The 27,420-nt window shown below is 45.6% G+C and overlaps 1 protein-coding gene across 3 annotated transcripts in view; it reads left to right on the forward strand.

Moving 5' to 3' along the window:
* The window catches only part of SERINC5 (serine incorporator 5), a 108,572-nt gene that overhangs the window by 37,993 nt on the left and 43,159 nt on the right, over positions 1-27,420 (forward strand). For all 3 annotated transcript variants that reach the window (XM_086323076.1, XM_086323077.1, XM_086323078.1), the window contains exon 2: positions 15,523-15,684. In XM_086323076.1, coding sequence (XP_086179202.1) covers positions 15,523-15,684 — 162 coding nt within the window. The remainder of the gene's footprint in view (positions 1-15,522; positions 15,685-27,420) is intronic.

The raw sequence follows: 27,420 nt of genomic DNA on the forward strand, positions 1-27,420 counted from the left end.
AAGCCTGGCTTGGAGAATTTTGAGCATTACTTTACTAGCGTGTGAGATGAGTGCAATTGTGCGGTAGTTTGAGCATTCTTTGGCATTGCCTTTCTTTGGGATTGGAATGAAAACTGACCTTTTCCAGTCCTGTGGCCACTGCAGAGTTTTCCAATTTTGCTGGCATATTGAGTGCAGCACTTTCCAAGCATCATCTTTCAGGATTTGGAATAGCTCAACTGGAATTCTGTCACCTCCACTAGCTTTTTTTGTAGTGATGCTTTCTAAGGCCCACTTGACTTCACATTCCAGGATGTCTGGCTCTAGGTCAGTGATCACACCATGGTGATTATCTGGGTCATGAAGATCTTTTTTGTACAGTTCTTCTGTGTATTCTTGCCATCTCTTCTTAATATCTTCTGCTTCTGTTAGGTCCATACCATTTCTGTCCTTTATCGAGCCCATCTTTGCATGAAATGTTCCTTTGGTATCTCTGATTTTCTTGAAGAGATCTCTAGTCTTTCCCATTCTGTTGTTTTCCTCTATTTCTTTGCATTGATCGCTGAAGAAGGCTTTCTTATCTCTTCTTGCTATTCTTTGGAACTCTGCATTCAGATGTTTATATCTTTCCTTTTCTCCTTTGCTTTTCGCTTTTCTTCTTTTCACAGCTATTTGTAAGGCCTCCTCAGACAGCCATTTTGCTTTTTTGCATTTCTTTTCCATGGGGATGGTCTTGATCCCTGTCTCCTGTACAATGTCACAAACCTCATTCCATAGTTCATCAGGCACTCTATCTATCAGATCTAGGCCCTTAAATCTATTTCTCACTTGCACTGTATAATCATAAGGGATTTGATTTAGGTCATACCTGAATGGTCTAGTGGTTTTCCCTACTTTCTTCAATTTAAGTTTGAATTTGGCAATAAGGAGTTCATGGTCTGAGCCACAGTCAGCTTCTGGTCTTGTTTTTGCTGACTGTATAGAGCTTCTCCATCTTTGGCTGCAAAGAATATAATCAATCTGATTTCGATGTTGACCATCTGGTGATGTCCATGTATAGAGTCTTCTCTTGTGTTGTTGGAAGAGGGTGTTTGCTATGACCAGTGCATTTTCTTGGCAAAACTCTATTAGTCTTTGCCCTGCTTCATTCCCTATTCCAGGGCCAAATTTGCCTGTTACTCCAGGTGTTTCTTGACTTCCTACTTTTGCATTCCAGTCCCCTATAATGAAAAGGACATCTTTTTTGGGCGTTAATTCTAAAAGGTCTTGTAGGTCTTCATAGAACCGTTCAAATTCAGCTTCTTCAGCGTTACTGGTTGGGGCATAGACTTGGATTACTGTGATATTGAATGGTTTGCCTTGGAAACGAACAGAGATCATTCTGTCATTTTTGAGATTGCATCCAAGTACTGCATTTCAGACTCTTTTGTTGACCATGATGGCTACTGCATTTCTTCTGAGGGATTCCTGCCCACAGTAGTAGATATAATGGTCATCTGAGTTAAATTCACCCATTCCAGTCCATTCAGTTCGCTGATTCCTAGAATGTCGACATTCACTCTTGCCATCTCTTGTTTGACCACTTCCAATTTGCCTTGATTCATGGACCTGACATTTCAGGTTCCTATGCAGTATTGCTCTTTACAGCATCGGACCTTGCTTCTATCACCAGTCACATCCAGAACTGGGTATTGTTTTTGCTTTGGCTCCATCCCTTCATTCTTTCTGGAGTTATTTCTCCACTGATCTCCAGTAGCATACTGGGCACCTACTGACCTGGGGAGTTTCTCTTTCAGCATCCTATCATTTTGCCTTTTCATACTGTTCATGGGGTTCTCAAGGCAAGAATACTGAAGTGGTTTGCCATTCCCTTCTCCAGTGGACCATATTCTGTCAGATCTCTCCACCATGACCCGCCCATCTTGGGTTGCCCCAGGGGCATGGCTTAGTTTCATTGAGTTAGACAAGGCTGTGGTCCTAGTCTGATTAGATTGACTAGTTTTCTGTGAGTATGGTTTCAGTGTGTTTGCCTCTGATGCCCTCTTGCAACACCTACCATCTTACTTGGGTTTCTCTTACCTTGGGTGTGGGGTATCTCTTCACGGCTGCTCCAGCAAAGCGCAGCCATTGCTCCTTACCTTGGACGAGGGATATCTCCTCACCGCCGCCCTTCCTGACCTTCAACGTGGGATAGCTCCTCTAGGCCCTCCTGCGCCCGCGCAGCCACGGCTCCTTGGACGTGGGGTTGGTCCTCCTGGCCACCGCCCCTGGCCTCAGGCTTGGGGTCATAGGGTAGCTCCTCCCATCTGCCGCCCCTGGCCTCGGGCTTGGGGGCGTGGGGTATCTCTTCCCGCCCGCTGCCCCTGGCCTCGGGCTTGGGGGCGTGGGGTATCTCTTCCCGCCCGCCGCCCCTGGCCTCGGGCTTGGGGGCGTGGGGTATCTCCTCCCGGCCACCGCCCCTGACCTCGGACTCGGGGTAACTCCTCTGGGCTGTTCCTGTGCCGTCGCAGTCTGGTCACTAAGAAGCACTTGGTAAATATGTGTTGTATCAATATGTAAGAACATCTGTAGTGTTGTGCATCCGTATGTTTTGTGCATTGGAGTTGCACATGGGATTTCATTTGGCGAGAAAGGAGTTCATGGCTAACCCCTTGAAACTGCTGGCCCACCTCAGCTCTGAGGTCATGGCCACTGGAATTGTTGAAACGATGTCATTTCTGTTCTCCTTCCCAGAGCATATTTGGCTCTGTGGCCTCCATCATTGCGCTTGGCAGGGTCTGGGGTTGGGCTGGAGAAAAGTACTTCTTAGAAAGGACTTGGCAGATTCTTCACTGCAGCATAATCTCCATGACACAATCAATCAGGGAAATTTTGGGTTTTGTGGTTCACTAACTGCTTGTTGATAAGCTGTTATGAAGTAGAACAAGCAGGATTTCCCCCCCACCTCTCCTTTTGATGAGAAGACTTAAAACTGACTTTTAAAAATGGTTTAAACTTAATGAGCACTTTCCTTCCCATCATCCCACACATTTCCATTTTGAATTTCAAAGTTTTGTTTTCTTGTACCATTTTCCCCCTAAACCTTGTTTAACTTGTCTTTCTCAGCCCTGTTCTGCTGCAGGTATTTGTGGCTTCAGTAGGTGCAAATGAATGTTCTGATCGCCTCCTTTGTTCCTTAGTGGCAATAAAGAGGGCTTGAGGAAAGTGCCTCCATGCACAGGAGACCACTTTTTCCCCAGTTGGTGGGATGCTTTCCTGGGCTCAGATCTCAGGAGTTTTTATTTATAAAATATTTTCCTTCAACAGGTGGAGTTACCATCCACATTAGAGCAGAAAATGAAAATATTATTATAAATGAGGTGTCATGATTTGCTCGCATCCCCCTCCCATCTTTACCTTTTTCCACGTCTCCCTGATGGACTGAGGAGAAGGGGTGTCTCTGAGGAGGAAGGACGTGACTATAGTGATGTAGGTGATAAGTGCAGGTGGCTTTCTTGGGAAGAGGGTGTTACCCTGTGCCAGGCTCTGTGCTAAGAACTTTCCCTTGAACTGATTCATGTAATCCTCAAAATAACCCTGTGAAGGCGGTACTTTTATACCCATTGAACAATGAGGTATTTGAAATGTGGAGAAGTAAAGAATTGGCCCAAGAGCCCATAACCAGGCTGCAATGGAGCTTGTGTGTGAACCCAGACAGCCTGGCCCCACTGGGAAGGGGAAGGGCAGTTGTCTGAGGTATTTCTGATTAACTCCACTTGTGTGTGTTAGGGGGTGGGGTGGTTGCTCCTGGCACATAGTACATAAGCCAAGGATGCTGCTGCTAAACATCCCATAGCTCACAGGACGCCCCTCCCCACCCCCACGAAGAATTATGTGGCCCCCAGTGGTGCTGAGTTTGACAAACTCTTCTCTTGATGATCTGTCTCCCAGGAGAGTTTGTTTTCTATTAAACTGCCAGAAAGCAGAGTTAACCTTTTAACTTAAACTTTATAGATTGTCTCCACCAACCTACTAAAATATATCAAATGTGGTGTTTTTTTAGAAGATACATAAGCAGAGAGTGGTGTCAGGGAATGACTCAAAGAATCTGGCTGCTGTCTGAGAGCAGAGAACTTGATCGGCATTCCTTTGGTGCTGAAGGTAACATTAACCTTGTGAGAGACTCCCAGCAAGGGGGACAGTTTTGTCCAGATTCATTGTAACCTGAAAGCCAGTGCTGGCTTGGCAGGTGTTGGCTGATGGCCTGTCTTTGGCTGATTCAGTTTGGGTCCCAGTGGCTGTGGGTGCTCAGTGCTCTTGAAGGAAGGATGCTGACCCTTGACAGTTTTCATGGGATGCTGTTGAAACCAGCACATTCTGGAATGTTGAAACCTGTGTCAGAAACCCCTGTCCCAAATTCCTTTCTGATGCGCCTACAGAGTCCTGTCCCTACAGTTATGGAAGAGACTGTGAAACCCTTGGAGGTTTAAGGAATTCTCTGAGCTCAAAAGAGAAAAACTTAATCTGAAATGAAGGGAAGCACAAGAGCCAATTTCAGGTTCAGGCAAATACACAGCTTCTAATTCAACTCCTTGAATCCTTAGTAGCTATTAATTTTTCCCATTTCATTTTTATTTGCTTCATAGTCTACCAAGTAGAGGTTTATTTATAGCAATTGAACTAAAAAATGTTACAAGGGTTAAAGAAATTTTAAGTTGAGGTAAAAAAATTTACCATCTTAACCATATTTAAAGATACAGCACAGTAGGAATTTTCTACTTTTATGACTCAGTTACAGTAATGGTTAACTCTATCTGTTTTCTACCAATTACATAGCTGAAGTAGATCTCATTTACTCGCTGGCTGATTAATTTAGCAAATATTTGAGTGTTTACCACCCATAAGGTAGAACAGCAATGTTATTTTGTTTTCTTCCAAAATAGAAACTTGAAGTGTTTTTCTAATTATAAGATATGTGCCTTTAAAATGTATTAAAAAAAAAAAAAGATATGTGCTTCTTGCAAAGAGTTCAGAAAATATGGAAAAGCATAGTCACTCATCATCCTGCAACTCTGTTAACTACTATTGATGCACTGATGTATCCTTCTAAATTGTTTTTTGTTGTTGTTATGGCGGATCTATGTCTTGTTATAATTTTACTCCAAATGCTATCATACTCTGTGTTTTTTGTTATTAACTATTTTCAGTTAATGCAGTGTGGATATCTTTCCATGGGCTTCCCTTGTGGCTCAGTGGCAAAGAATCCGCCTGCCAGTGCAGAAGATGCAAGAAACATGGGTTTGATCCCTGGGTTGGGAAGATCCCCTGGTGTAGGAAATGTCAACCAACTCCAGTATTCTTGCCTGGGATGAAAAGAGCTTGGCGGGCTGCAGTCCACAGGGTCACAAAGAGCTGGACATGACTAAGCAACCACGTGCGTGTGCGCGAGCACACACACACACACACACACAGACAGACACACGCACACACGCACCTTTCCATGATGGCAATTTTTTCTGTATAATCAGTGGGTGCTTTGAATTCAATAAGATGAATGTACTATAATTTCAGTGATCAATACTCCTTCCAGTACAGAAAGGAACATCCAGGTTTCCTTTCTTTTAAACAAAATGTTATGTTAGTGTAAGTTCATGTGCCCAACGCATAGTGAAGCCAGACAAACCAAAACATCAGAGTTTGGAACAGAGAAAAGTTCATTGCAGGGCCATTCAAGGAGGTGGGTGGTTTGTGCCCAAACTCCCTGAAGAGTTCCAGCAAAGCGTTTTTTAAGGTGATCAGCTTGTGCACAGTTCTCTGAATGGCTGATGGTGAGGGGACAGGGTGATGTCATAGGGGTTAACATTATCAAGCCTTAGGCAGTAGTAGGTCTAGGGGCTAGGTGCTCATGGTCATCGAGTAGTTAGTGTCTTCCACTTGGTGGGGGTTTTCACATCTGTAAGACAACTCAGGAATGTCCATTAGATAGTGTTATCTAGGTACTTCAGAGAGGAGCTAAAGCAGAGGGTTTAGAGGATGGTTCCATGGGGCCTGTTGCTGCATTTCCAGGAATTAACATTGCACAGGAGGTATGTAGTATTGATATAGTAACCATTAGTTGAGTGAATGAATCACTTGGTTATTTCCACGGGATTAAGGGTAGGGCTTTAAAAATGGGATTGGACTTGGTGGTGAGGTGGGGAGCGTGGTGATGGGAGGGGCTGAGCTGCTTGGGCAGGTCTCTAATAGAGGTCCTCCAGGTCCACTGAAGCCAGAGGTTACCTGGAGAGAGGAGGGGCACGCAAAGGGAGATGGCTTCTTCAGATACTTGTTGAATGCTTTCTGTACCCCCGAGGACTTGCCACTTCCTCCCCACACAGCCAGTTTCCCTTCTGTAGGAAACCAAGGTTTCAGGCCCGTGTGGTCTGTGGTGCATCCTCTTTGTATACCAGCAGTGAGGGGAGCAGGTTTGCAAAAAGCCTACAGATTCAAATCCTGACTCTGCCACTGGCCAGTTCTGTAAGTGGGGGTGATATAACAGCTAGTGATAAAAGTTGTTGTACCTTACAAAGGGCACAGTGTTAGCTCTGGTTAGCTAATATTATTATGGATTAAATAAGCTTTACTAGGTTGCCCTACTTCTCTTCCTGTTTATTTATGTATTTGTGGCTGCACTGATTCTTTTTCATTACTGTGCTGCAACTGTCTTGAGTTGCAGTGAGTGGTGGCCGCTCTCTAGTGGTCGTACACAAGCTTCTCATTGTGGTGGCTTCTCCTGGCTCTGGGCACACAGGCTTCGGTAGTTACAGCACAAGGGCTCAGTCGTCATGGTGCATGGGCTTAGTTTCCCAGAGGCGTGTGGAAACTTCCCAGACCACGAGTTGAACCTGTATCCCCTGCATTGACAGGTCGATTCTTCATCACTGTACCACCAGGCAGGTCCTGCCCTATATTCTTTTGAGTGGGAGAAATCCAATAAGCCCTAAACAAACCAGCTTATTAACATATACATAGTATGTGTTGCATTTTCTAAAACATGATCATTGTGTGAATTAGTGACTACCTGCCACCTGTATTTCTTATGCAGTAAGATACTTCCTTATTGAGCAGAGTAGTTGAGTGTTCTTACTGTAGCTTTCAAGGCACATCATTACCACGCAAAGCTACTGGGAATAGGCAGCACGTGGCACCATGTTGGCAAGAGTTGCCGTTTACCACTCCCTGCCTCCTGGTTGTAGTGAAGGAAAAGGTTTGTGTGAGCTCAATGGGAAGATGTTTCTGAGCATAGAGTGAGGAGAATGAGCTGCAGATGGCTGGTTGTGGAGACCCAGATTTAAATAAATACTGCTGTCAAAGTAGAATCAGTTCTTCCTTACCAATGCTGACTGCTGGTGATTCATAGAAAGTCCTGAAGCCTCAAAGGAGAAGGAAGGCAAGCAGGCTGTGACAGGGCATGAGTAGGATATTGTGTGTCCCCAAAAGATGTGGAGATCAAAATTAAAAGAGAGCACAATTTACTTTTATAAAATATTCTGAGCCTACTTTTATGTCTTGAGTATTTTTCTTCTGTTTTCTTGGTGTTACATGCCCCCGGCTTGCACAGGAACACCTGGGTTCTGCTTCCAACAGCTTCAACATCTTCAGTTTTTTAGGAACTTGCTGCTGCTGCTCTATCCCCTCACTATTTATTAAGGGACAATATTATAATTATTGCAGTTAACAAAAATCTCTGTGAAGTCTTTTCCTCAGTTCTGTTGGGCTCCTGCATTTCCAAGTCAGGAAAAGGACAGAATGAAGATCCATGTCAGATTTGAAGTGTTCTTTCCTTTTGAAGTTTGAACTCAGTTTAGGGCTGTCCAGAGCTCTCGTGGAATAAGTCTGAATAAATGCTAGGAATCCCTAGGCTTCCACTGCAGCGGGGCATGGGTTCGATCCCTGATTGAAGAACTAAGATATCTGGCAAGCTGTGAGGTATGCCAAAAGAGTTGTTTTCCCCAAACTAAAGCAATGGAACTAAAAATGTGTCCTGAGTTTGGAGTGATTCTTGTAACAAAAGTGTCCTATGCAACTCGTTTGCCTTCCTAAGTGGAAGGAAGGGAACCCGAGGTAATGGGATGCCTGAGCCATGATGATGAACGTGTTTTGGCACTGCCTCGGGAGCTAAACATTGCAGACATAGTTTGGAAAGCAGTGCTGCAGGGATGCTCATAGAACCCACGGCTACGCGAGGAGCCTTTGACTGCTCCACTTTTTAATTCTTCTCTTTCTGATTGATCTTTCTGCCTTCGTGCTTTGGGCTTATTAACCCAGTGTGCTTGCCTCTTGCAGGTCATTTTCAACATCTGAGAGTTTATGGATGGGAGAGGTCAGGTCACCTCTAGCAGGGATGACCAGACTCTAGCAGGGATGCCTCCGTGCCTCTGGCACCTGGCGCTCATTGGTGCTTGCATGTCCCCTGTGGAGTGAGACATTCAGCCTTAGAACCCACCTCAGGACTGCCATTGCCAATGAGTTGAGCAAGAGATGAAACCTCTTTACCTATCCTCTGCTAGGCTCTTTCAGTGTGCAGATGAGGAAAACCAAGTCCCAGAGCTGCACAGAGTTAGAGTCCAGGCCCTCTGGTTCTCAGACCTGCACTCTCTCACCAGTGGGCTTACACAAGCCTGTTGGAATTGTGAAGACCAGACCTGAGGGAGGGAGAGGGGAACTCTTACAAGATACATGTGTATTTATTTACACGGATTTTATGATTCTCTGACATCTCTTTGGCTTTCTTCCTGATTTCTTGCTATTTCCAACTGGTGGTGGTGTCAGCAGGGAATTCTAGATAATATAGAAATTGTGCTTTTTAATTTAACAAAAGAAGAGCCTGGAAGTTACTACCAGTCCTAACTCATGTTTCACTTCTGTGATCATTTCCTCATGTGCCTGGCATCAGTCCTTAAAGGAACTCTCAACCTGTTGACTTAAAAAAAAAAAAATTGTGCAACGTGAGAGTTGTGAGTCAAGTACTACTTGGGGCAAAATGAGGACTGCAGCCCGGGAGAGGGCACCTCAGATAGCTCTGGGAGACTGCTCAAAAGAGGTAGGGGAGAAGCACAGGATCGATGTGATTTTGGTAAAGGGGGTGTACGTACAATCAAGCACGTTTATTTTTAGGAGGTTTCTACTAGTCTTGTGGAGCTTCTGTTAGTCACAAGAAAGAGTCATCACCATGAAGGATTTTAGTGCTTCTGTAGACATGAGGACATATAAGAATTGGGCTCATAAAATCAGCTCCTGAGAATATGCAACCATCTGAAGACCTGTCCTGCCAGTTTTCCTGGCTCAAAGATGCCGCACTTCTGCTCTCCACCCTGAACTCCTTCAGTGGGTGTTGAGGTCAGCTGCTACAGCAGCACATGACTTAATCCTTGCAGAGGTGGATGGCAAGCAAGCACCCAGGACAAGTGACAATTTGTGATTGACAAGCCCAAGGCCAGTGGGGAGGACAGAAAGGGAGACTGGTATTTATTATTGTGGGGAGTGTGTGTGTGTGTATTCTCCTTAGATAAGAGAGGAAAACTCACACTAAAGGGAAGGCCCAGCTCCAGGCAGCAGCAAGAGGCTGGCTGATCCTTTCTTGTGGACTCTGCCCACCATCCTCTTTGAAAAAAAAGCACCTTCTACTTAGAAAAGCCTTTACTCTTCATGCTGTGGTTATTTCGAAGAAAGTTAGATATAGGGTGTGAACAGCTCTTTGAAATTTTTCCTTTTTCAGTGTATTTGAAGGAGGGGGAGTTCTTCAGAAAGAAAGAAATCACACAAGTCAATGCCACATTGCAAATACTTCTGTATCAATATCTCAAAACATAGTTACTTTTCTTAAATAGTCTATTTTTTTTTCTTAATCACAAGGGTGATACACACACATGGTTAAAAACCCAAACAGGGGAGCAGAACTGTGAGGCATAGCTGTCTTATTTCCCCCCCGACACGGAGGCCCAGCCTCCTAGGCCCACCCTTCAGCTGATTGATGTTAGTGGTCTTTGTATCCACACACCCCACTTTTAGATATGCATAACTATAAAGTATCCGGCTCTACTGACTGTATTACTTTACTGTCATAACCAGGTACCACAGACTGGGTGGTATAAATAAACAACCGACATTTAATTGTTCACAGATCTGGGGGCTAGAAGTCCAGGATCATGAGAGGCTTCTCTCCTTGACTCATAGGTGGCTGACTACCTCCTGTGGCTTCACATGGTCTTCCTTTTGAGTGTGTCCGTGTCCTGATCTCTTCTTCTTATAAGGACCCCAGTCATACTGGATTAGGGCCCACCCGATGACCTTGTTTAATCTTAACTACCTCTTTCAGGGCCCTCTGTCCAAATAGTCACGTGCAGAGATACAGAGGATTAGGACTTCAGCATATGACAGGAGGGATGAGTGTAAGGACACAATTCTGCCCACAGTGCTGCCTTCTTCTTTCAAACTATGTCCTGCTGTGTGGAGAGTCCATAATTAATTTATTCAGTCCCTGTGCAGCTGGAGAATAAGACTGTTTTTATGCTTTTAATGAGCAACCTTATACTTAAATCTCTGTGTCCTTGTGTAATCATACCTGCAGGATGAACTTCTAGAAGAATTGTAAACAGGGTCCTCCCAAAGGATTGTCTTGGGTTCCTCTTGAATGTATACTGATTTCTTGTGGGGAAAGATTGTGTGCAGTATCTACAAATTCAAGGCCTTTGTAATGAGCCCTCTGCGATACAGTGTGGGCGTGAGAGAGGCAGAGCACAGCATGTGCCATGTGCCTTTTGCCTTCTGCAGCGGGGTCGTGAGCCCTTTCCTTTGAGGAGTGTTGCTGTTAGGAATTTATCATATGTTATTCATTTAGCATCCGTTTATTGAGCCATTGATTGGCACTGTTTTGTTCATATGTTGTTTGTTTTTTGATAGATTTTATTTTTAAAATGTTCAGAGTTCCAGCAAAATGGAGAAGAAGAGACAGAGACTTCAAACATAATCCGTGCTTCCTCACCCCACCATAGCTCTCCCATTGTTCACACCCCTCACTACAGTGGTACATTCACCCCACCACAGGTCTCCCATTATTCACCCTCCCCCTGCCAGAGTGGTACATTCATTACACAGCTCTCCCACTATTCAAACCCCCTGCCATAGTGGTACGTTAGGTACAACCAGTGATCTACGTGGACACTTCATTATCATCTAAAGTCCACCAAACATTAGGTTTCACTCTGGGTGTTGCACATTCTGCCTTTGTTTTTTCTACCATTTCAGTAGAAAGTTTAAGTCCTTTGGAATCAGGAGTAACAAGACACAGACATTCATCTCCAATGGTGATGACAGCCCCAGAAGTTAGACTGGCTAGGAATTGATTTCTCCAGTTTTGAAGTTGTAGGTTTGGGGAGTGCCATGTATGCAGGTCAAGAAACAACAGAACTGGACATGGAACAATAGACTGGTTCCAACTGGGAAAGGAGTACGCCAAGGGTGTACATTATCACCCTGCTTATTTAACTTATATGCAGAGTACATCATGTGAAATGCCAGGCTGGATGAAGCACAAGCTGGAATCAAGAATGCTGGGAGAAATATCAATAACCACAGGTATGCAGATGATACCACCCTTAGGCAAAAAGTGAAGAGGAACTAAAGAGCCTCTTGAAGGTGAAAGAGGAGAGTGAAAAAGCTGGCTTAAAATTCAACATTCAAAAAATGAAGTTCATAGCATCTGGTCCCATCACTTCATGGCAGTATGATGGGGAAACAATGGAAACAGTGACAGACTTTATTTTCTTGGGCTTCAAAATCACTGCAGATGGTGACTGCAGCCATGAAATTAAAAGACACTTGCTCTTTGAAAGAAAAGCTATGACCAACCTAAATAGCATATTAAAAAGCAGAGACATTACTTTGCCAACAAAGGTCCGTCTAGTCAAAGCTATGGTTTTTCCAATACTCATGTATGGGTGTGAGAGTTAGACTATAAAGAAAGCTGAGCACCGAAGAATTGGTGCTTTTGAACTGTGGTGCTGGAGAAGACTCTTGAGAATCCCTTGGACTGCAAGGAGATCCAGCCAGGCAATCCTAAAGGAAATCAGTTCTGAATATTCATTGGAAGGACTGATGCTGAAGCTCCAATACTTTGGCCGCCCGATGCGAAGAATGGACTCATTTGAAAAGACCCGGATGCTGGGAAAGATTGAAGGCAGGAGGAGAAGGGGACAACAGAGGACAAGATGGTTGGACAGCATCACAGACTCAATGGACATGAGTTTGAGCAAGCTCTGGGAGAAGGTGAAAGACAAGGAAGCCTGGCATGCTGCAGTCCATGGGGTCACAAAGAGTCAGACATGACTGAGCAACTGAACAACAAATCCCCAGAGTAATAAAGCTGTAAATGTCAGGGAATAAAAGATAAACCCATTTTATAAATTATACTCTTCCAGAAGGAAGGGGTAAGTCAGCAGGGTTGCGAGATTTTCCCTGATGCTAACATAACATTACTTTTATGGATGCTGTTTTGAATTTCCACTTCCATGTCAATGATAGCTTAAGAAAATGAGATGTAAGAGACGGGGGTTTGTTCTCTGGGTTGAGAAGATCTCCTGGAGGAGGGCATGGCAACCAACTCCAGTATTCTTGCCTGGAGAATCTCACGGACAGAGGAGCCTGGCAGGCTACAGTCCGTGAGATTGCAAAGAGTCGGATGTGACTGAAGTGACTTAGCATGCATGTAGTACACTTTCACTGTTTGTGATTGGCCTAGTTTTCTTTGATAAATAACTTGTAGGCCAGTAGAGCTCTGCTATTTGATTCTAATATTAGGTGTGTGTGTATATATGTGCACACATCTATATCTGTCTATCTGTCTGTATGTACGTGTGTGTGTATGTGGTGGTGGTTTAGTTGCTAAGTCATATCTGACTCTTTTGTGACCCAATGGACTATAGCCTGCTGGCTGCTCTGTCCATAGGATTTCCCAGGCAAGAATACTGGAGTGGATTGCCATTTCCTCCTCTAGGGGACCCAGGGATCAAACTCGCATCTCCTGCATTGCAGGTGGATTCTTTATCACTGGGCTACCAGGGAAACTCATATGTATATGCACATAAATACCATATACAGAGTGAAAGTGAAAAATAAGGAGAATTTTGTTGATTTTTTTTAAAAAAATGCACAAAATGAGAGTTGCAATTTAAGTTTTCTTTAGGGGCAAAATAAGGACTGTAGCCTGGGAGACAGCATTTCAGATAGTTCTGAGAACCTGCTCTGAGGAAGTGAGGGGAAGCTAGGATATATAGGAGCTTTGCAACAAAGGGCAGGCAGTCTGAATATCAGAAGATTACTATCCCCAGAAATTTGCTATGTATAGGGAGATGCAAGAGTTGGGTCTCATTGAAATTATTCCTTTGATATAGATCTCAGCTATTTGGGGCAAGTATCTTGTGTTTTCACATCCTGAGTTTCCTCAGAGCTCCTGGCTCACATGGAGACTGCAATTGCTGATGACTGTCACATACTGGTTTACTGATATGGCAGGAAATAGTTCCATTTTCCAACTAAAAAATTAGCTCTATACAATGATACATGACTTTAAAATGATAGGATTAAACCAATATGATTTTCTCTTCATTTTCCATAATCATATTCCTCTGTTACTATTTGTCTTTAAATGATCAATTAGGCTCACATTATATCTGCATCTGTTCATTTTTCCCTCTGTGGAGATAGTAAGTGTAAGGGTTGATTCTGCTGTGGGTAAGTTCTGTCATGGTATGTATCAACTGCTTCTAAATATTTCTTTTTCCATGTAGGATAAATATTTAATCACATTTGAATTTGAAATACAGTAAAACTGGTTATCTAAGACCATGGAGCTTAAAGAGTTAGCAACCAGTGAATGAGGCAGTTGGGAAGGAATTTGAGAGGCAGAGGGGGGAGGCAGGGCTGGGAGAGGAGCCAGCTAGGCCAGTGGGAGGAGAAAAGAGGGAGCTGCGAGGGAGAGAAAAGAAAAATTGGGGCATATGAGTGGAAAGGGATCAGTAAATCAAAGACAGAGACTGTGGATGAGTGAACTGTGAAGGAAGGTGGCCTGTAAGAACACCATAAAGGCAGCAGTGTTCAGGTTCCGCTGTGTAATCTGTTAGCTCAGCCCAGTAGAGTAGCTGATCTTGCAAAGCAGTGGCCCAGCCTTATGAGGCAAGAAGAGTCTTGAGGAAAATGACTTAGAAAACTGCATGTGAGATGGAAAGAGTGCATTAGGAAATTTCAAGTCATGAAATAGTGCAGAATGACAAAGGGCTTAAACAACAGCGATGTCATTAAGTAGACTAAATAATTTGGGAAATGTGTATGTTTCCAAGATCTGTCCTGATGATTACAGCCTGTTGTCATCTTACTCCCGTGATCTCTTCTTACCGTAAGTGATGTTTATAGTGTAGCCTTCTAATTGATGCTTGTTTTGAAGCCGTGCAAAACTCTGAACTTCCTGCTAAATCATGATTAAAAGATTGCATTGTTAGGTTTTTATATATAGTGTTAAAACACCTAGGTTTGGTGGTTATTTGTAGTTTATGGTAATCTCTTTTGTATTTTTCTCTATTTACTAAAGAGTAATTTCTCCCTAAAACCAGGTATGTCTGATTAGGTTATCCAAGAGACCAGCAGTACATTAAGTACTGTTAACACCCTTTACCCCTAATATATGAGGAATCTGAGTCTTGAAAAGTAAGGAAACTTGCTTGGGGCTCATTGCTAATAGGTTACAGAGCCAGATCCCAAAACTAGGCTGGCTGAATACTTTGAGCTTTTAACAACACTGTGTTCTCTTGCCTGGTGCTTACTAAAAAATAGTTTCCTTTTAGGGCAGTGAAAATACTCTAATACTATAATGAGGATCAATATCATTGGACATTTATCTAAACCCGTTACATACAGGATACCATGTATGAACGCCTTATATTAACCATGGACTTGCTGTGATTTTGAGATGCCAGTGCAAGTTCATCCTTGGTAAAATTTTTAAAAAATGTACCATTCTGGTCAATGATATTGCTAGTGGGAGAGACTATACATGTGTGGGAACAGACTCATTAGCCTCAAGCCCACCCTTCCTGTGTGAATCTCTGAGAGGTGCCTGTGTCTTTTGTGCTTCCTGTTTGTGGTAATCCACACCCTGCTCCAGCCCCCGCCCCGACCCCCACCACGCCACACAGTTCGTTCTTTGGCTATGAGCTTCTTGGTTTTCCCGTCCTTCCCGCTTTACTTAGTTCTTCTTCTAGTTCTTGGCTTCTTGTGCTCTTCCCTGATTGTTTTTGTCTGAGTGATCACAGTGCTTCGGGGGAAGGGTGCCTTTTCTGTTTAGCTATTGGACATCTCCCAAGCCTCACCATGTTTATTAAAGACAATATCAGACCAATCCTGGCGACAGCTTTGTTCACACATCCTATGGGTGGGACGCTTCGGAAGGATGGTAGCTCACCTGCAGAGGCCTGGGCTCAGTAGGTCTATAAAGGAGAGGCTCTGAGAAGACTCTCTGTGTTCCTTTCCTAGTTGGCCTGCTGCTGTGGGAACGCTGGCTGCTCCTACTGCTGTGGCCCCAAGGTCCGTCAGTCCCGGAGTACCCGCTTCATGTACGCGCTCTACTTCATCCTGGTCGTCATCATCTGCTGCATCATGATGTCCAACACCGTGGCCAACGAGATGAGGGAGCACGTGAGTCAGCCCCTTCCACTCTGCCCATCACCAGCAATGGTTAATGAGGGGGTGTGGGAAGCATTCAGTGTAGAGCATGGGGCCCAGCCACCCAGGGTGGTTTGGGGTTATACCTGCTCTTCCTGAGCCTTGCTGAAGTCTCTTCAATGCTTTCTCTCTAAGCGGGCAAACCCTTCCCCATCTTGATCTTTAGTGGTAGGTCAGATGCCTTCTGATGCTTTTGGTGGAGAAGATTGTGTGTGTTGTCTTAGCTTTGTTGATGGCTGTTCCTGATGGGATGTGTAGTCTTTCCCTGTAGACTTCTGTACTTTTCCCTTGTCCTAAGGATGACTGCCAGTGTCTCCAGTCACAGCTATTATATAAACACTTAACGTGGCCAGGGTGGTAAAGCCCAGACCATCCCACACATAATGAGGAGTGGGCTAAAGGGCGGGTTTTACTTTCCTGGACATGTCACTTGTAGGGTGGATGTTTCCAGGGTTGAAGGATGGATTTTCTTCCAGTCATTGCCTGGGCAGTATCTGGAAGGTATCCCTAGTATGTGATTCTGAGAGAGACACATATAGGACCTTTTTCTGGAATTTCCTCATAATGGGCCTGATGGTGGGGGGTTGAGTTGGGGATTCTGAGGGAGCCCAATAAATAATGCCATCCTTCCCTTCTCAGGTTCTGAATAAACTGACAAAAAATACTACAATGTCAGCAGGTAGATACAAACATCACTTTTATCCCCCAAAAGCTGGTATAAGACAGCATGACTCATATTTGCAAGGAAGTGGGCTTCCTACTACTGAACCCCAAAACGAGTCAGACTTAACTCACCTGGGGACCCCACCTGAGCCAGGGAACACTTCCTCTGCAGGGGCACATTTGCTGTAGGCGTGTTCTCTGGGGGCAGCTCTCCTCGGAGGGAACGGGGGAGAAGAAGAAAGGCTGACCAGCCAGACCCCATTTGCCCCACAGGCTTAGCGCTTAGCACTGCATCTTCCAGGGGCCCATACCCATCTTCCCTTGCCCAAAGGAGCAAGGTCAGACAGTGCCCTCCTGGAACCATGGAGATGGTGCCACCAGGAGCAACTCCCAAGGAAGTATTTGTTCCCCCCAACCTTAGGCTGCAAGTGCAGACTATTTTAAATGTACTCAAGGGCTTCAGAAAAACCATTTTCTTAGATGTAGTTGTTATAGTCTTACCCATTAGTTAAGGTAGGCCCTTGGAAGTTTTCTGTAGGGTAAGGCTCTTATTACTGGTTGTATGGTCTGGAATATATTAGAACTAATGTCAAAATTTGTGAAATTTAGATTCTTCTCTGATTGCTTTAAACATGGATCTCTGCTCAATAAAGCCCTGCATTGGGAGCTATGGGGCCTTCAAACTTGAGAGAAAAGGAGCTTATAACTCAGAAGGCTGGTATAAAGTCTCCTGAGGCTTAAAACCAGGTAGAAATTGTGCCATATGAGAGGATACCTGAAGTGCTGTGAAGTTAGGCAGCAGGGAGACCAAGGGCCAAGGCTGCCTTGCTTGACTGCACCAGGTCCTGCTATATCTCAGGTGAGACCAAGGGCCAAGGCTGCCTTGTTTGACTACACCAGGTCCTGCTATATCTCAGGTGCGTTTGCCACTCATCTCTTCCTCTTACCATGGCTTAATCTTGAATGTTTGTGATAAGAAGTTTGAGAGGAGGAATATTTGAAACAGTAGATGTAACTCTTACTTTGATTACTTCTGCTTTTCAGGTAACTTAATGTTCTCCTTTTAAATGAACAGGCATTGGCTTAGGGGCCCCGCGTGTCACTCTGGGAGAAATTGCCAGTGTGTCCATGGGACGCTTAAGAAACTTTCAGTCTCTGTAAATTAGGCTTTGGATCTCAGAAACACAATCTCTTTAGAGAGAAACCCATCAGAAATGTTACTGGAGGTAAAGCTAATTTGGGAACGAAGGGACATATTTTAGGATGTGAGTTTAATAATAATAATTTGTAACATTTGATTGCCATCCAAGTAACCTACCTCATGGAACAGTCCTCAACAACTCCAGCCAGTATTAATGGCTTCTGGCTGTTTGCAGAACATTTAAGAAACAGAAGATTTGGTTGGTTTTTTTTTGTTTTTTTTTTAAGAAAAAAAAATGGGAGTGAGAAACAGAAGGTGCTGACCGATGTGGCTAGGGAAGGCTTCATGAAAGCTGTGACTTGTGTGATGAGTGTTTCAGTTGCTAATATCTGTTGGGTGATACCATGTGCCAGGTTTTATTTTAAGCATTTTACCTGAATCATTTCAGTTCATCACTACTGTACTCAACCTGAGCAACAGGTCCTGCCACTCTCCCTGCTCTACAGATGAAGAAACTGAGGCTTGGAGTCACTTACGTACCTTGCCCAAGGTCTCCATCTCCAAGTGGTGGAGCTGGGATTTGAACCTAGGCTGACTGAGTTCTTAGTGACTAGGCTCTGTGGGAAGAACAAGGACAAGACATGTGTAGAAGGACAGGGAGGAGACATGGGCAAGTAAAGTGACTTGTAGGAATTTCAGGGCTAAGGTGAGGCATTTGGCTATGGTCTCATGGCAAATGGGAAGCCATTATAGATTCTTGAGTAGGAGGCTGTTGCCATAGAAACAGGCTGGGCTACTTAGGGAGGCGGGGGCAGCAGTGGTGTGTGTGCAGAGCAGAGGGCGGAGGAAGGGAAGGGAGGAGGGAAGAGGCAACCCTGACTCCTCACAGAGGCTCTTATAAATGTTTCTGTGCTTGTTCCCTGAATGTACTTATTTGAAAATGGTTTGGCTGGGCTTTCTGCATAGGGAATGAGGCTCCCGTGGGTGAAACCAACCTTTTTCCATCTCTGAAGCCTCACAGGGTTGGCCAGCTAGCTGGTCACAAAGTCAGTTTGTTTCTTGGCCAAGGGAATAGAAGCTGACTTCATCCTCAGGCCTTGCTTGAGGGCAGGCGCTGAAAGGTCCCCTTGTGGGGACACACACTAGGCTTTGCCACAGTCCTTGCCCTCTCTTAGCTGGCCTGTGGAGATGTCGGAGGATGTGAGAGAAAGAGGGGAAAGCACGTATCCTTTCCCCAGTCCGGATGGGAGCATGTAATTGCCTCCCACCCAGCAGCCCTGCCTTCGTGCGCAACGGCCAGGGCTCTGTCCAGAGCCTCGCAGGCCTCTGGTGTGAGGGTGAAGGGCACCGGGCAGCACCTTTTCCGTTATTTTCAGTTTTCGCCTTGGCTGCAGAGCATGGTGGGTGTTGAACTCCGAGCAAGAGGGAGCTGCCAAGAGCTGCTGGGCCAGACCTCGTCCTTCCTCTTCTCACTGTTTCTGCAGACCTGTGGAAGTTTTGTAATCGAATCCTGCTGACCCTCAAAGTCAGATTCCCTGGGGGGTTCTCAGGCCCTTTGCTGGATCCGCAGGTTGGGAAGTCTGTTGTGGGGTCTGGAGCTTCTGCAACAGTGCGAGAACTTCTCGGGTATAATTGTTCTCCAGTTTGTGGAGGACTCGCCAAAGGGCTCTTGGGTGGGGCTAATGGCGACCTCCTCCTCGAGGACGAATGCCACCTGCCACGCCTCCCAGGACTGCTGCTGTTCGTGCCCTGGCCCTGCGGCAGGCCGCTGCTGACCCGAGCCTCCGCAGAAGGCCCTCAGACGCAGGCAGGTCTGGGTCAGTCTCTTGCGGGGTCACTGCTCCTTTCCCTGGGTCCTGGTGCGCACAAGGTTGGTGTGTGCCCTCGTAGAGTCTCTGGTGGATATGAAGTTTGATTTTAGACGTGATTATGCCCCTCCTCCCATCTTGCTGGGGCTTCTCCTTTGCCCTTGGTTGTGGGTTATCTTTTTGGTGGGTTGCCACATTTTCCTGTCAATGGTCGTTCAGTAGCGAGTCGCGATCTTGGTGTTCTCCCAGGAGATGAGTGCACGTCCTCCCTTCTCCCCGTCAGGAACCTCCTCTTTCTCATGAGCACTCTGATTCTGCTGTGCTGGTTGACCTGGGTGTGATTTCTGTCTTCTCCTGTGAGCATTTTTCCCATCTCAAAACGTACCATCCGTTTTATTGCAAGTCATCGTTGTCAGTAGCTGTGTAATTCACTCAGAAATAGTCTTGAGACACTTGATGCCTGTGGGGATTAAAGACCCAGTTTAGAACGTAGGAGAACAACTTCAAAATGGGTGAGAGATGTAAGCCTTCTGCCCGGCACCACCAAATCAAGATGCAGCTTCTGTGTGGAGGGATGCTGACCCTGAGGTTTGCGCATCCTGGGAAGCTGTGCAAAGGAAGGCTGTTCTTGTTTCTGGTCGGGTAGGAGCTCTGAAGACTAAGCCAGTGCTGGAAAAGGGAGGACAGGGTATATATGGCCCTTGGGGCTGCCTCCCTGTGAGCTGTGTGCCAGGTCCAGGCAGGAAGAGCCCGCAGGCCCCTGCACTGAAGCGTCTCAGATCCGTCTTCTCCAACCCGTGTTCACTTAGTCCCCAGGCTGACTCATTGATGGGGTGGTAGGTGGTGCCTGAGATGGCTGAACCTTTGTGTCTTACTTTTTTTTCAGAGCCAAAACACATCTTCCATATTGTGGAAGACCGGTGTTTGTGTTGTTGTAGTGTGTGTGGGTTTGCTTGAAATTTAAAATTTGAAGAATCGTTCCTTGTATTGAGAGGAGAAGCTACTATGGTCTTTGGTTTTGATAGCAGCGGTTTTCTTGGTCCCTTCCTTTGTTGTAAAAAGTGTTAACATTTTATAGTCTTACTTGATCTCTTTTGGAGACATGTTTTGCTTTATATACATGACTTTCTGCTGGTGAGTTTAGGTCATTTTCCTCTGAGTAGGAATGTGAAATTGTATCCTTCCTATGATTGGATGAAAAGAGCATTTTGGTTCTTTTCAGCACAGGATGATAATGTAGGCAGAAAAGGAAGGCTGGATGAGAGCCCAGAGGTGAGGGGCTGCCTCCGGCTGCAGTTCCTCAGTGTCTTAAAAGCAGCTTCTGAATCCCATTCTTTCCCTGGACTTGAGAAAAGCCAGCCCCAGCCCCACCCATTAGCCAGGGCCACACCCAGAGATTTCAGGTGCCCCCGAAAACCTCCTAGCCCAGGAATTGTTCGTTGGTTTACAAGCTCTTCTTCTTTGGCCTGCAGATGTTTTTTGTAATGTGCAGTTGGCTGCCTTTAGAGGGCCAAGCATGCTAGCTCACTACAGGCCCCGTCGCTGGATGCTTACCTCCATCCTTACTTCTTGTTCCCAAGAAAGGCATTTGGATGTGCATCTCCTGAAACAGCTTAAGCTCTGAGTTTACGAGTTTGTGCAAAGGCTTGTATGTATCAGAATGGACCCCAGGCTCGTTGCCCAGCCTGACGAGGAGAGAGGTTGCTGAGTGTGCTCAGTGGTCTGTGCGGATCTGTGCGCACAGGCCCAGGCTGGACCCGAGAAGCCCCTTCCTGCCGTGGCTCGTCTGCCCTTGGCTTGCTGGAACCTGACGATTTTATCCAAGGAGCCATTTAGAAATTGTCCTCGTCACTTTGGTCCAGTGGACTCAGTGGGCTGCTCAGTCTCAGGACCAGTGTGGGGTGGAAGTGGGACACTGATGGGATCTGAATCTGGCCCCCTTTTCAGTTACACTTACAGGTTACAGGTTATGACTGTAACCTGGGAGTGTAACCACCTTAAACGAATTTTAAGTATATGTTCTAATCACGATTTCTACAGTTATTATGCAGTGTAAATTTGCTAGGGAAGGGGAACAGGGATGGATTGTTGAGGCTGCCAGCTATGGATTTAGGCCCTTGGAATGGAGATAACAGGATGGGCTTAAAGGATTTTTCTCTATTTATTCAGAAAATCCAGTCTCTCTCAACACATCCCTAGAGGTGATATATAAATTATCTTTGGCCTGTATTTCCCAGTCATTTTCACTGTTCATTAGAAGGAGAAGAGGATGTGTTAATGGGAAATTCATGTATATTAGCTTTATTAGCATAAGATTATTTGGAAGCAGATAGATGAAAATGAAATAAAGAAGTACTATTTATAGCCAGGCTTGTTCCAAGCCACATCCGTATCTGGAGATTCCCCCCTCCCCCCAGCCTCACCCCGGGCAGTGAAGAGGTCACGTCCTGGCATGATCCTTTCCCTGAGGCGGTGCTTTCATTTCTGGCTTTGGTTATTCACATTCTAACTGGTCTGCTGGTTGAGGCACGGTTTTCTCAGGACAGGACCGGGATCCTGATAGATCATCCTCCCCACTTTTTCCAGGTCCAGTGCTGACCATATACTTCCCCACAAAGGTCATAAAGTGTTGGGTTTCCAGTCTGCTGTCAGACAGTCCTGCTTCAGCCCCCCCAGGCTTCCTGATGTCACATTCCAGTTCTCTTATTTAGACTTGGATTGCCCTCCTGTCCCCGGCTTCGCAAGTTCACTTCCCTCAGACTTCGTTCTCTAGATAACTATCCCCATGGGCGACCTGAGGATGTTGTTGAAACTTGTATTTCTCCCAGATGGTACTCCATATTCAAATTCCGGAGTCCCCACAGGCTGTAGAGGAACACAGAAGCTACATGTCTCAGAGAAAAACTTAGATTTCAGAATGCTCTCCTGAGTACACCTGTGGTCAGTTCAGTGACGTTTAGCCAGCTTTGGTGGTTCCTAGAGTTGACAGAGCTTTGATCCACTATGTTAGAGATGCTGAAATTCAGTAATGAGCTGTTCTACTTTTTATGTGTAACCTGCATTATTAGGAATATAAGAGCATTAGGGATAGTATTGTTTTGGGGAAAGCCCTCCTGTTCCTGGTCCCTTGCTAGTCATAGGGGATTAAAAAAAAAACAACAACATGAAACAAAGTTACTAGGTAAAGAACCTAGTTAAAAAGATAATCAGTTCAGTTCAATCGCTCAGTCGTGTCCGACTCTTTGCGACCCCATGAATCGCAGCACGCCAGGCCTCCCTGTCCATCACCAACTCCCGGAGTTCACCCAGACTCACGTCCATCGAGTCAGTGATGCCATCCAGCCATCTCATCCTCTGTCGTCCCCTTCTCCTCTTGCCCCCAATCCCTCCCAGCATCAGAGTCTTTTCCAATGAGTCAGCTCTTCACATGAGGTGGCCAAAGTACTGGAGTTTCAGCTTCAGCATCATTCCTTCCAAAGAAATCCCAGGGCTGATCTCCTTCAGAATGGACTGGCTGGATCTCCTTGCAGCCCAAGGGACTCTCAAGAGTCTTCTCTAACACCACAGTTCAAAAGCATCAATTCTTCAGCGCACAGCTTTCTTTATAGTCCAACTCTCACATCCATACATGACCACTGGAAAAACCATAGCCTTGACTAGACAGACCTTTGTTGGTAAAGTAATGTCTCTGCTTTTCAATATGCTATCTAGGTTGGTCATAACTTTTCTTCCAAGGAGTAAGCGTCTTTTAATTTCATGGGTGCAGTCACCATCTGCAGTGATTTTGGAGCCCAAAAAGATAAAGTCTGACACTGTTTCCACTGTTTCCCCATCTATTTGCCCTGAAGTGATGGGGCCGGATACCATGATCTTCGTTTTCTGAATGTTGAGCTTTAAGCCAACTTTTTCACTCTCCTCTTTCACTTTCATCAAGAGGCTTTGATGGGGGAAAAAAAAGGGGTGCAGCTTCTATTTATGTCTTCTCCCCAGTGAAGAGACAGCATTTACTATGTGGTGTTACATGTTACACAGAGAAAATATTGCCCTCTTTTGACAGTATAATTTGAGTAAAACATTGTTTCACAGTGGCAGAATCTTCCATTATAATCGTAACCAGTCTCCTCTTTTGACAGATGAGAGGGGTGGCGCAGGGCAGTGAGGTGGCTTGTCCAGGGCGTGATACCAGGTAGCGCTGGACGAGGGCCTGGGACCGCTGGACCCCCGCCGGGGTGCCTCGCTGGCCTGTTCAGCCGGGTCTGGTTGTTGCTGAGACGTTCACAGGAGCAGCAGGAGAAGCCTTAGCAAACACCCTTCCTCATGATTCCTGACCTTCCTTCTGGGCTTATGACGAGGGAGAAGCATTTCCTCTGGAAAACATGGGCCTCAGCAGCTTCCTTAGCTCACCTTCCCCACCAGCCTCTTTCCCTCCTGAGAGCCAGCAGCTGGGCTCCAGGGACGCCAGTTAGTTTGAAGTAGAAAATAAGGGCGACCGCAAATGTACTATTTACTTATGCGGTGGCTTCGCATGTGAAACAGAACCCACCTTCAAGTTGTGTTTGGTGTGACCATCTTTTCAAAGTAAACAGCAGCAGTGAAAAATACTCTGCTCTGGTCACAAACACCATGTAATTTGTCCCAGCACAGCATGACAGGTATTCATGCTCAGGCTGGGAAGTCTGGCTCTTGCTCTGATTTTGGTCTTTCCTGGTTGAATGTTAACAGAACCTTGTTACTGAGACCTTGCAACAGGTGTTGCTGTAGCGTATTCAAGTTATAGGGAGCAGAACTCTATGGTCTCAGCTGGTATTTTCTGTTTTGTGTTAGAACAAGTGTTGACTTAGTACCCCCCGGCCCACCCCTCCAAAAAAATATGGCTGACCCAGTTATCTGATTCTGGAGTTTTTTTATTTTTTAAATTCAGCTGAGATAGAATGCTTTCCGAAAGTCTTCCTTCTGAACAGCTGCCGAGTTCATTGTATGGCTGTTGTTCCTTATATGTGTCCAGCGGATCAGCCAGCATGTTTCTGAGGTTTAAGGTTGGTCTGGGCCATTGAACTTCAAGTTCTCTATAGAATACAGAGGGGGATTTCTCACTGTGGCCTGATCACAGTTAGCCAGGGGTGTGTTGGCAGTGAGATTCCATCTCTTAAATCTTCTGGGTCCCCTCCACTCTCAGTTGGGTGACTCTGGGGACACATGTTTCCAAACAGTTTTATCTTCGGTCCACCTTGCATCCAGACGTAACACCACCCGAAGAAGACCATTCCTGTGGTCCCCCCCCACATCCGTCGCTTCTTTCGTGGCTCAGGCCCCAGCCTTCAGTACTCAGTGAATGCGAAGAAATGATGGTGGGAAGCAGGCTGGTTCTGCAGGCGGTGATGTGAACTAACGTGAAACCCTGCTGAGAGCCTTTTTGAGTCTGAACCAAAGACAAAGAGGTTTGACCCTTGTCCAGTAATAATGAGCTCCCCAGGAGCCAGAAAACAAGAAACAATAGCTATTGTCCTTTGTCTGGAGGATCCATTATCCAGAAGCTTTGGGGGAGCATCGGATGTTAATAGGATCTCCGTTTCAGGGTGCATCTCACTGTGGGCGAGGGCGATGAGATGTGAGAACTGAAGTTTTCCTAACCCTTTTTTTCTGTCATCATCAAAAGCGTCTGTTAAGCAACAATCTGCAGAGGCCTTGACGCTCTCTACAGATAAACGGGACAGACAGGGTCTTATGGCTGGAAACAGCTCTGTTGTGACGGGGCCAGAGGCACAGACAAATGGCACAACATTAACAGTAGCCTCGGATTGCGGTGAGCAGCAAACGTAAATATTGTGAATAGTTGAGTCTTGATAACCGTTTAAAAGACTGATCGTGTTACTTGGTTAAACTGTAATCTGAGTTCTTGTTTTTTAAAAAAATCTTTTAAGTCATGTAATTGATTCCTTCCTCCCTCCCTCCCTTCTTTCCTGCCCATGTGAGTGCCAAGCACTGTGCCAGGTGCATGGGATGCGGGCGTGAGAACGGGGCCTCCTTATGCACTTTCCGTGTGTGAGGAAGGCACCCCAGCATCAGGCCACATGTGTGCGTGGTTGTGTTTGAAAGTTAAAAATATCTGAATTCCATTAGTGATTATTGGAGATGGTGGTGTCAGCTTAGCGCTCCCTTCTGTTGACCTCTGGGGTCACATCAGAACTCAGGAATGCTTTCTCCCTATCCTTTTGTGGGAGAACTGGAAGTCTAGGTGAGGTGGGAGGTTTGTAAAAGGGCTTAGAGTGTTTTGCCCTCTAAAGCAGGGTTGAGCTTAATCACAAAGAGGGGTTGGGTATTTGAGGGAGGTGGGGGGCAGGGGAAGGCGAGGTTGTGGTTTTTAAATTTTAGTGAGGCTGTTTCTACAGTCTTAAAATTAAGTCTAAAATTATGTCTTGCAACACGCCGGCTTTCATCAGTGTGGGTTTTATTTTTGGTTCCACAAGTCGTGTTTGTATAACAGATGTGAGGGTTTTTGTTTTTTTTTTTTTCCTACTATGTGGGTTTCTGACCCACAGAAAAAAAGCTCTGAACTCAAAGACATGTCCTCCACCACCCCTTCCACAAAGCTTTTTTTTTTTTTTGTAGACAGACAAATTAAACCCTTAAGCTGTAGCCCTGAAAATAGCATATGGCAGATGAACAATTTAATTCACTTAAAGCACCAAGTTCCATTTGGGGGGCAGCAGGGTGTGCTCTGGAGAAGGCAGGACACTCGGGAGAACCGAAGGCAATTGATCACGACCAGTTGAGCTGACTGCCTGTCTGCTGTTCCTTTGACTGTTGATCTGTAGAGTAAGTCATCACCAGTTGTCATTTGCCTTTGAGATGCTAATTTACACTTCAGCAGTTAGCACAGCGCCTCAGCTCTACTTCCTGGTCCTGGGCTGGGCAAACCTTTCCTGTAAAGAGCCAGCTAGTAAACATTTCAGCTATGAAGGCCCTGTGGTCCTTAGCAACTACTCAACTCTGCAGCCAAAACAAAATACCTACAAATGAGCATGGCTGTGTTCCAATAAAACTTTATTTACATAAACAGGAGCTGCCTGGTTCTGACCCACAGGCTTTCCTTTGCTGTGCTGGCCCATGGTTGACCTCAGTGGCCCGGTTTGTGTCCTACGCAGTTCTTCTCCCCTTTCCCTAAAGGGGAAACTTGAATGGGCTAAACTTTGTGCTGAGGGTCCTGGAGCTCCTGATTAAGTTGCAGATACCAGGCTGTATGAGCCATGTTCTGGGTTGACTAGGCAAGAACAACACAACAATAAATTTAGTGAGACACAGTGAACAGCATGATGTTTTCACTCGTGACGGATTTATTCATCCTGGCCTTTTGAGATACATGGTAAATCATTTACAGGTTAAAAAATAATAATAATCAGCCCTTCTTTCTATGTAGCCAAACCAAGCATTTTGGTGATTTGGGAAGAAGTAGGGATGGATAAAATGAGTATGTGGGTACCCCAGTTCTTCTCCTGATGCTGCTGCTAAGTCACTTCAGTTGTGTCCGACTTTGTGCGACCCCATAGACGGCAGCCCACCAGACTCCCCCGTCCCTGGGATTCTCCAGGCAAGAACACTGGAGTGGGTTGCCATTTCCTTCTCCAATGGGGGCCCCCAATTCCTGGTCCAGTGTAAAATGAGAAGGATGCTGGGCCAGAAACCGAACTGTGTGTGTGGCTGGGGTCTTAGCCCTAGAATTGGGGAACAAGTGACCAGAGGCTCTCAGAATCTGGAGGGTGTAGGTTTGGTAGTGTTGACTGGAAAAACATGTGCAACCTTTGAGTGTTAGGTTTTATTCAGTGTAAATGTTAGGACTCAAGCCCAGGAGACAGCATCTCAGGCAATCCTGAGAGAGCTGACTCTGAGGAGGCAGGGGAGGAGCCAGGCTGTGTACAAGTTTGCAGCAAGGAGGCAGGTAATCTGAATATTGAAAGATTACTCTGTGGATCAGTTGGTAAAGAATCCACCTGCAATGCAGGAGACCTGGGTTCAATCCCTGAGTTGGGAAGATCCCCTGGAGAAGGGAAACTCTACCCACTCCAGTATTCTGGCCTGGAGAATTCCATGGACTGTATA

This window comes from Bos grunniens, chromosome 10 (genome assembly GCF_055505025.1).
Source record: "Bos grunniens cultivar Pamir isolate PY7600 chromosome 10, Bosgru_T2T1.0, whole genome shotgun sequence".
Taxonomy (NCBI): Eukaryota; Metazoa; Chordata; class Mammalia; order Artiodactyla; family Bovidae; genus Bos; species Bos grunniens.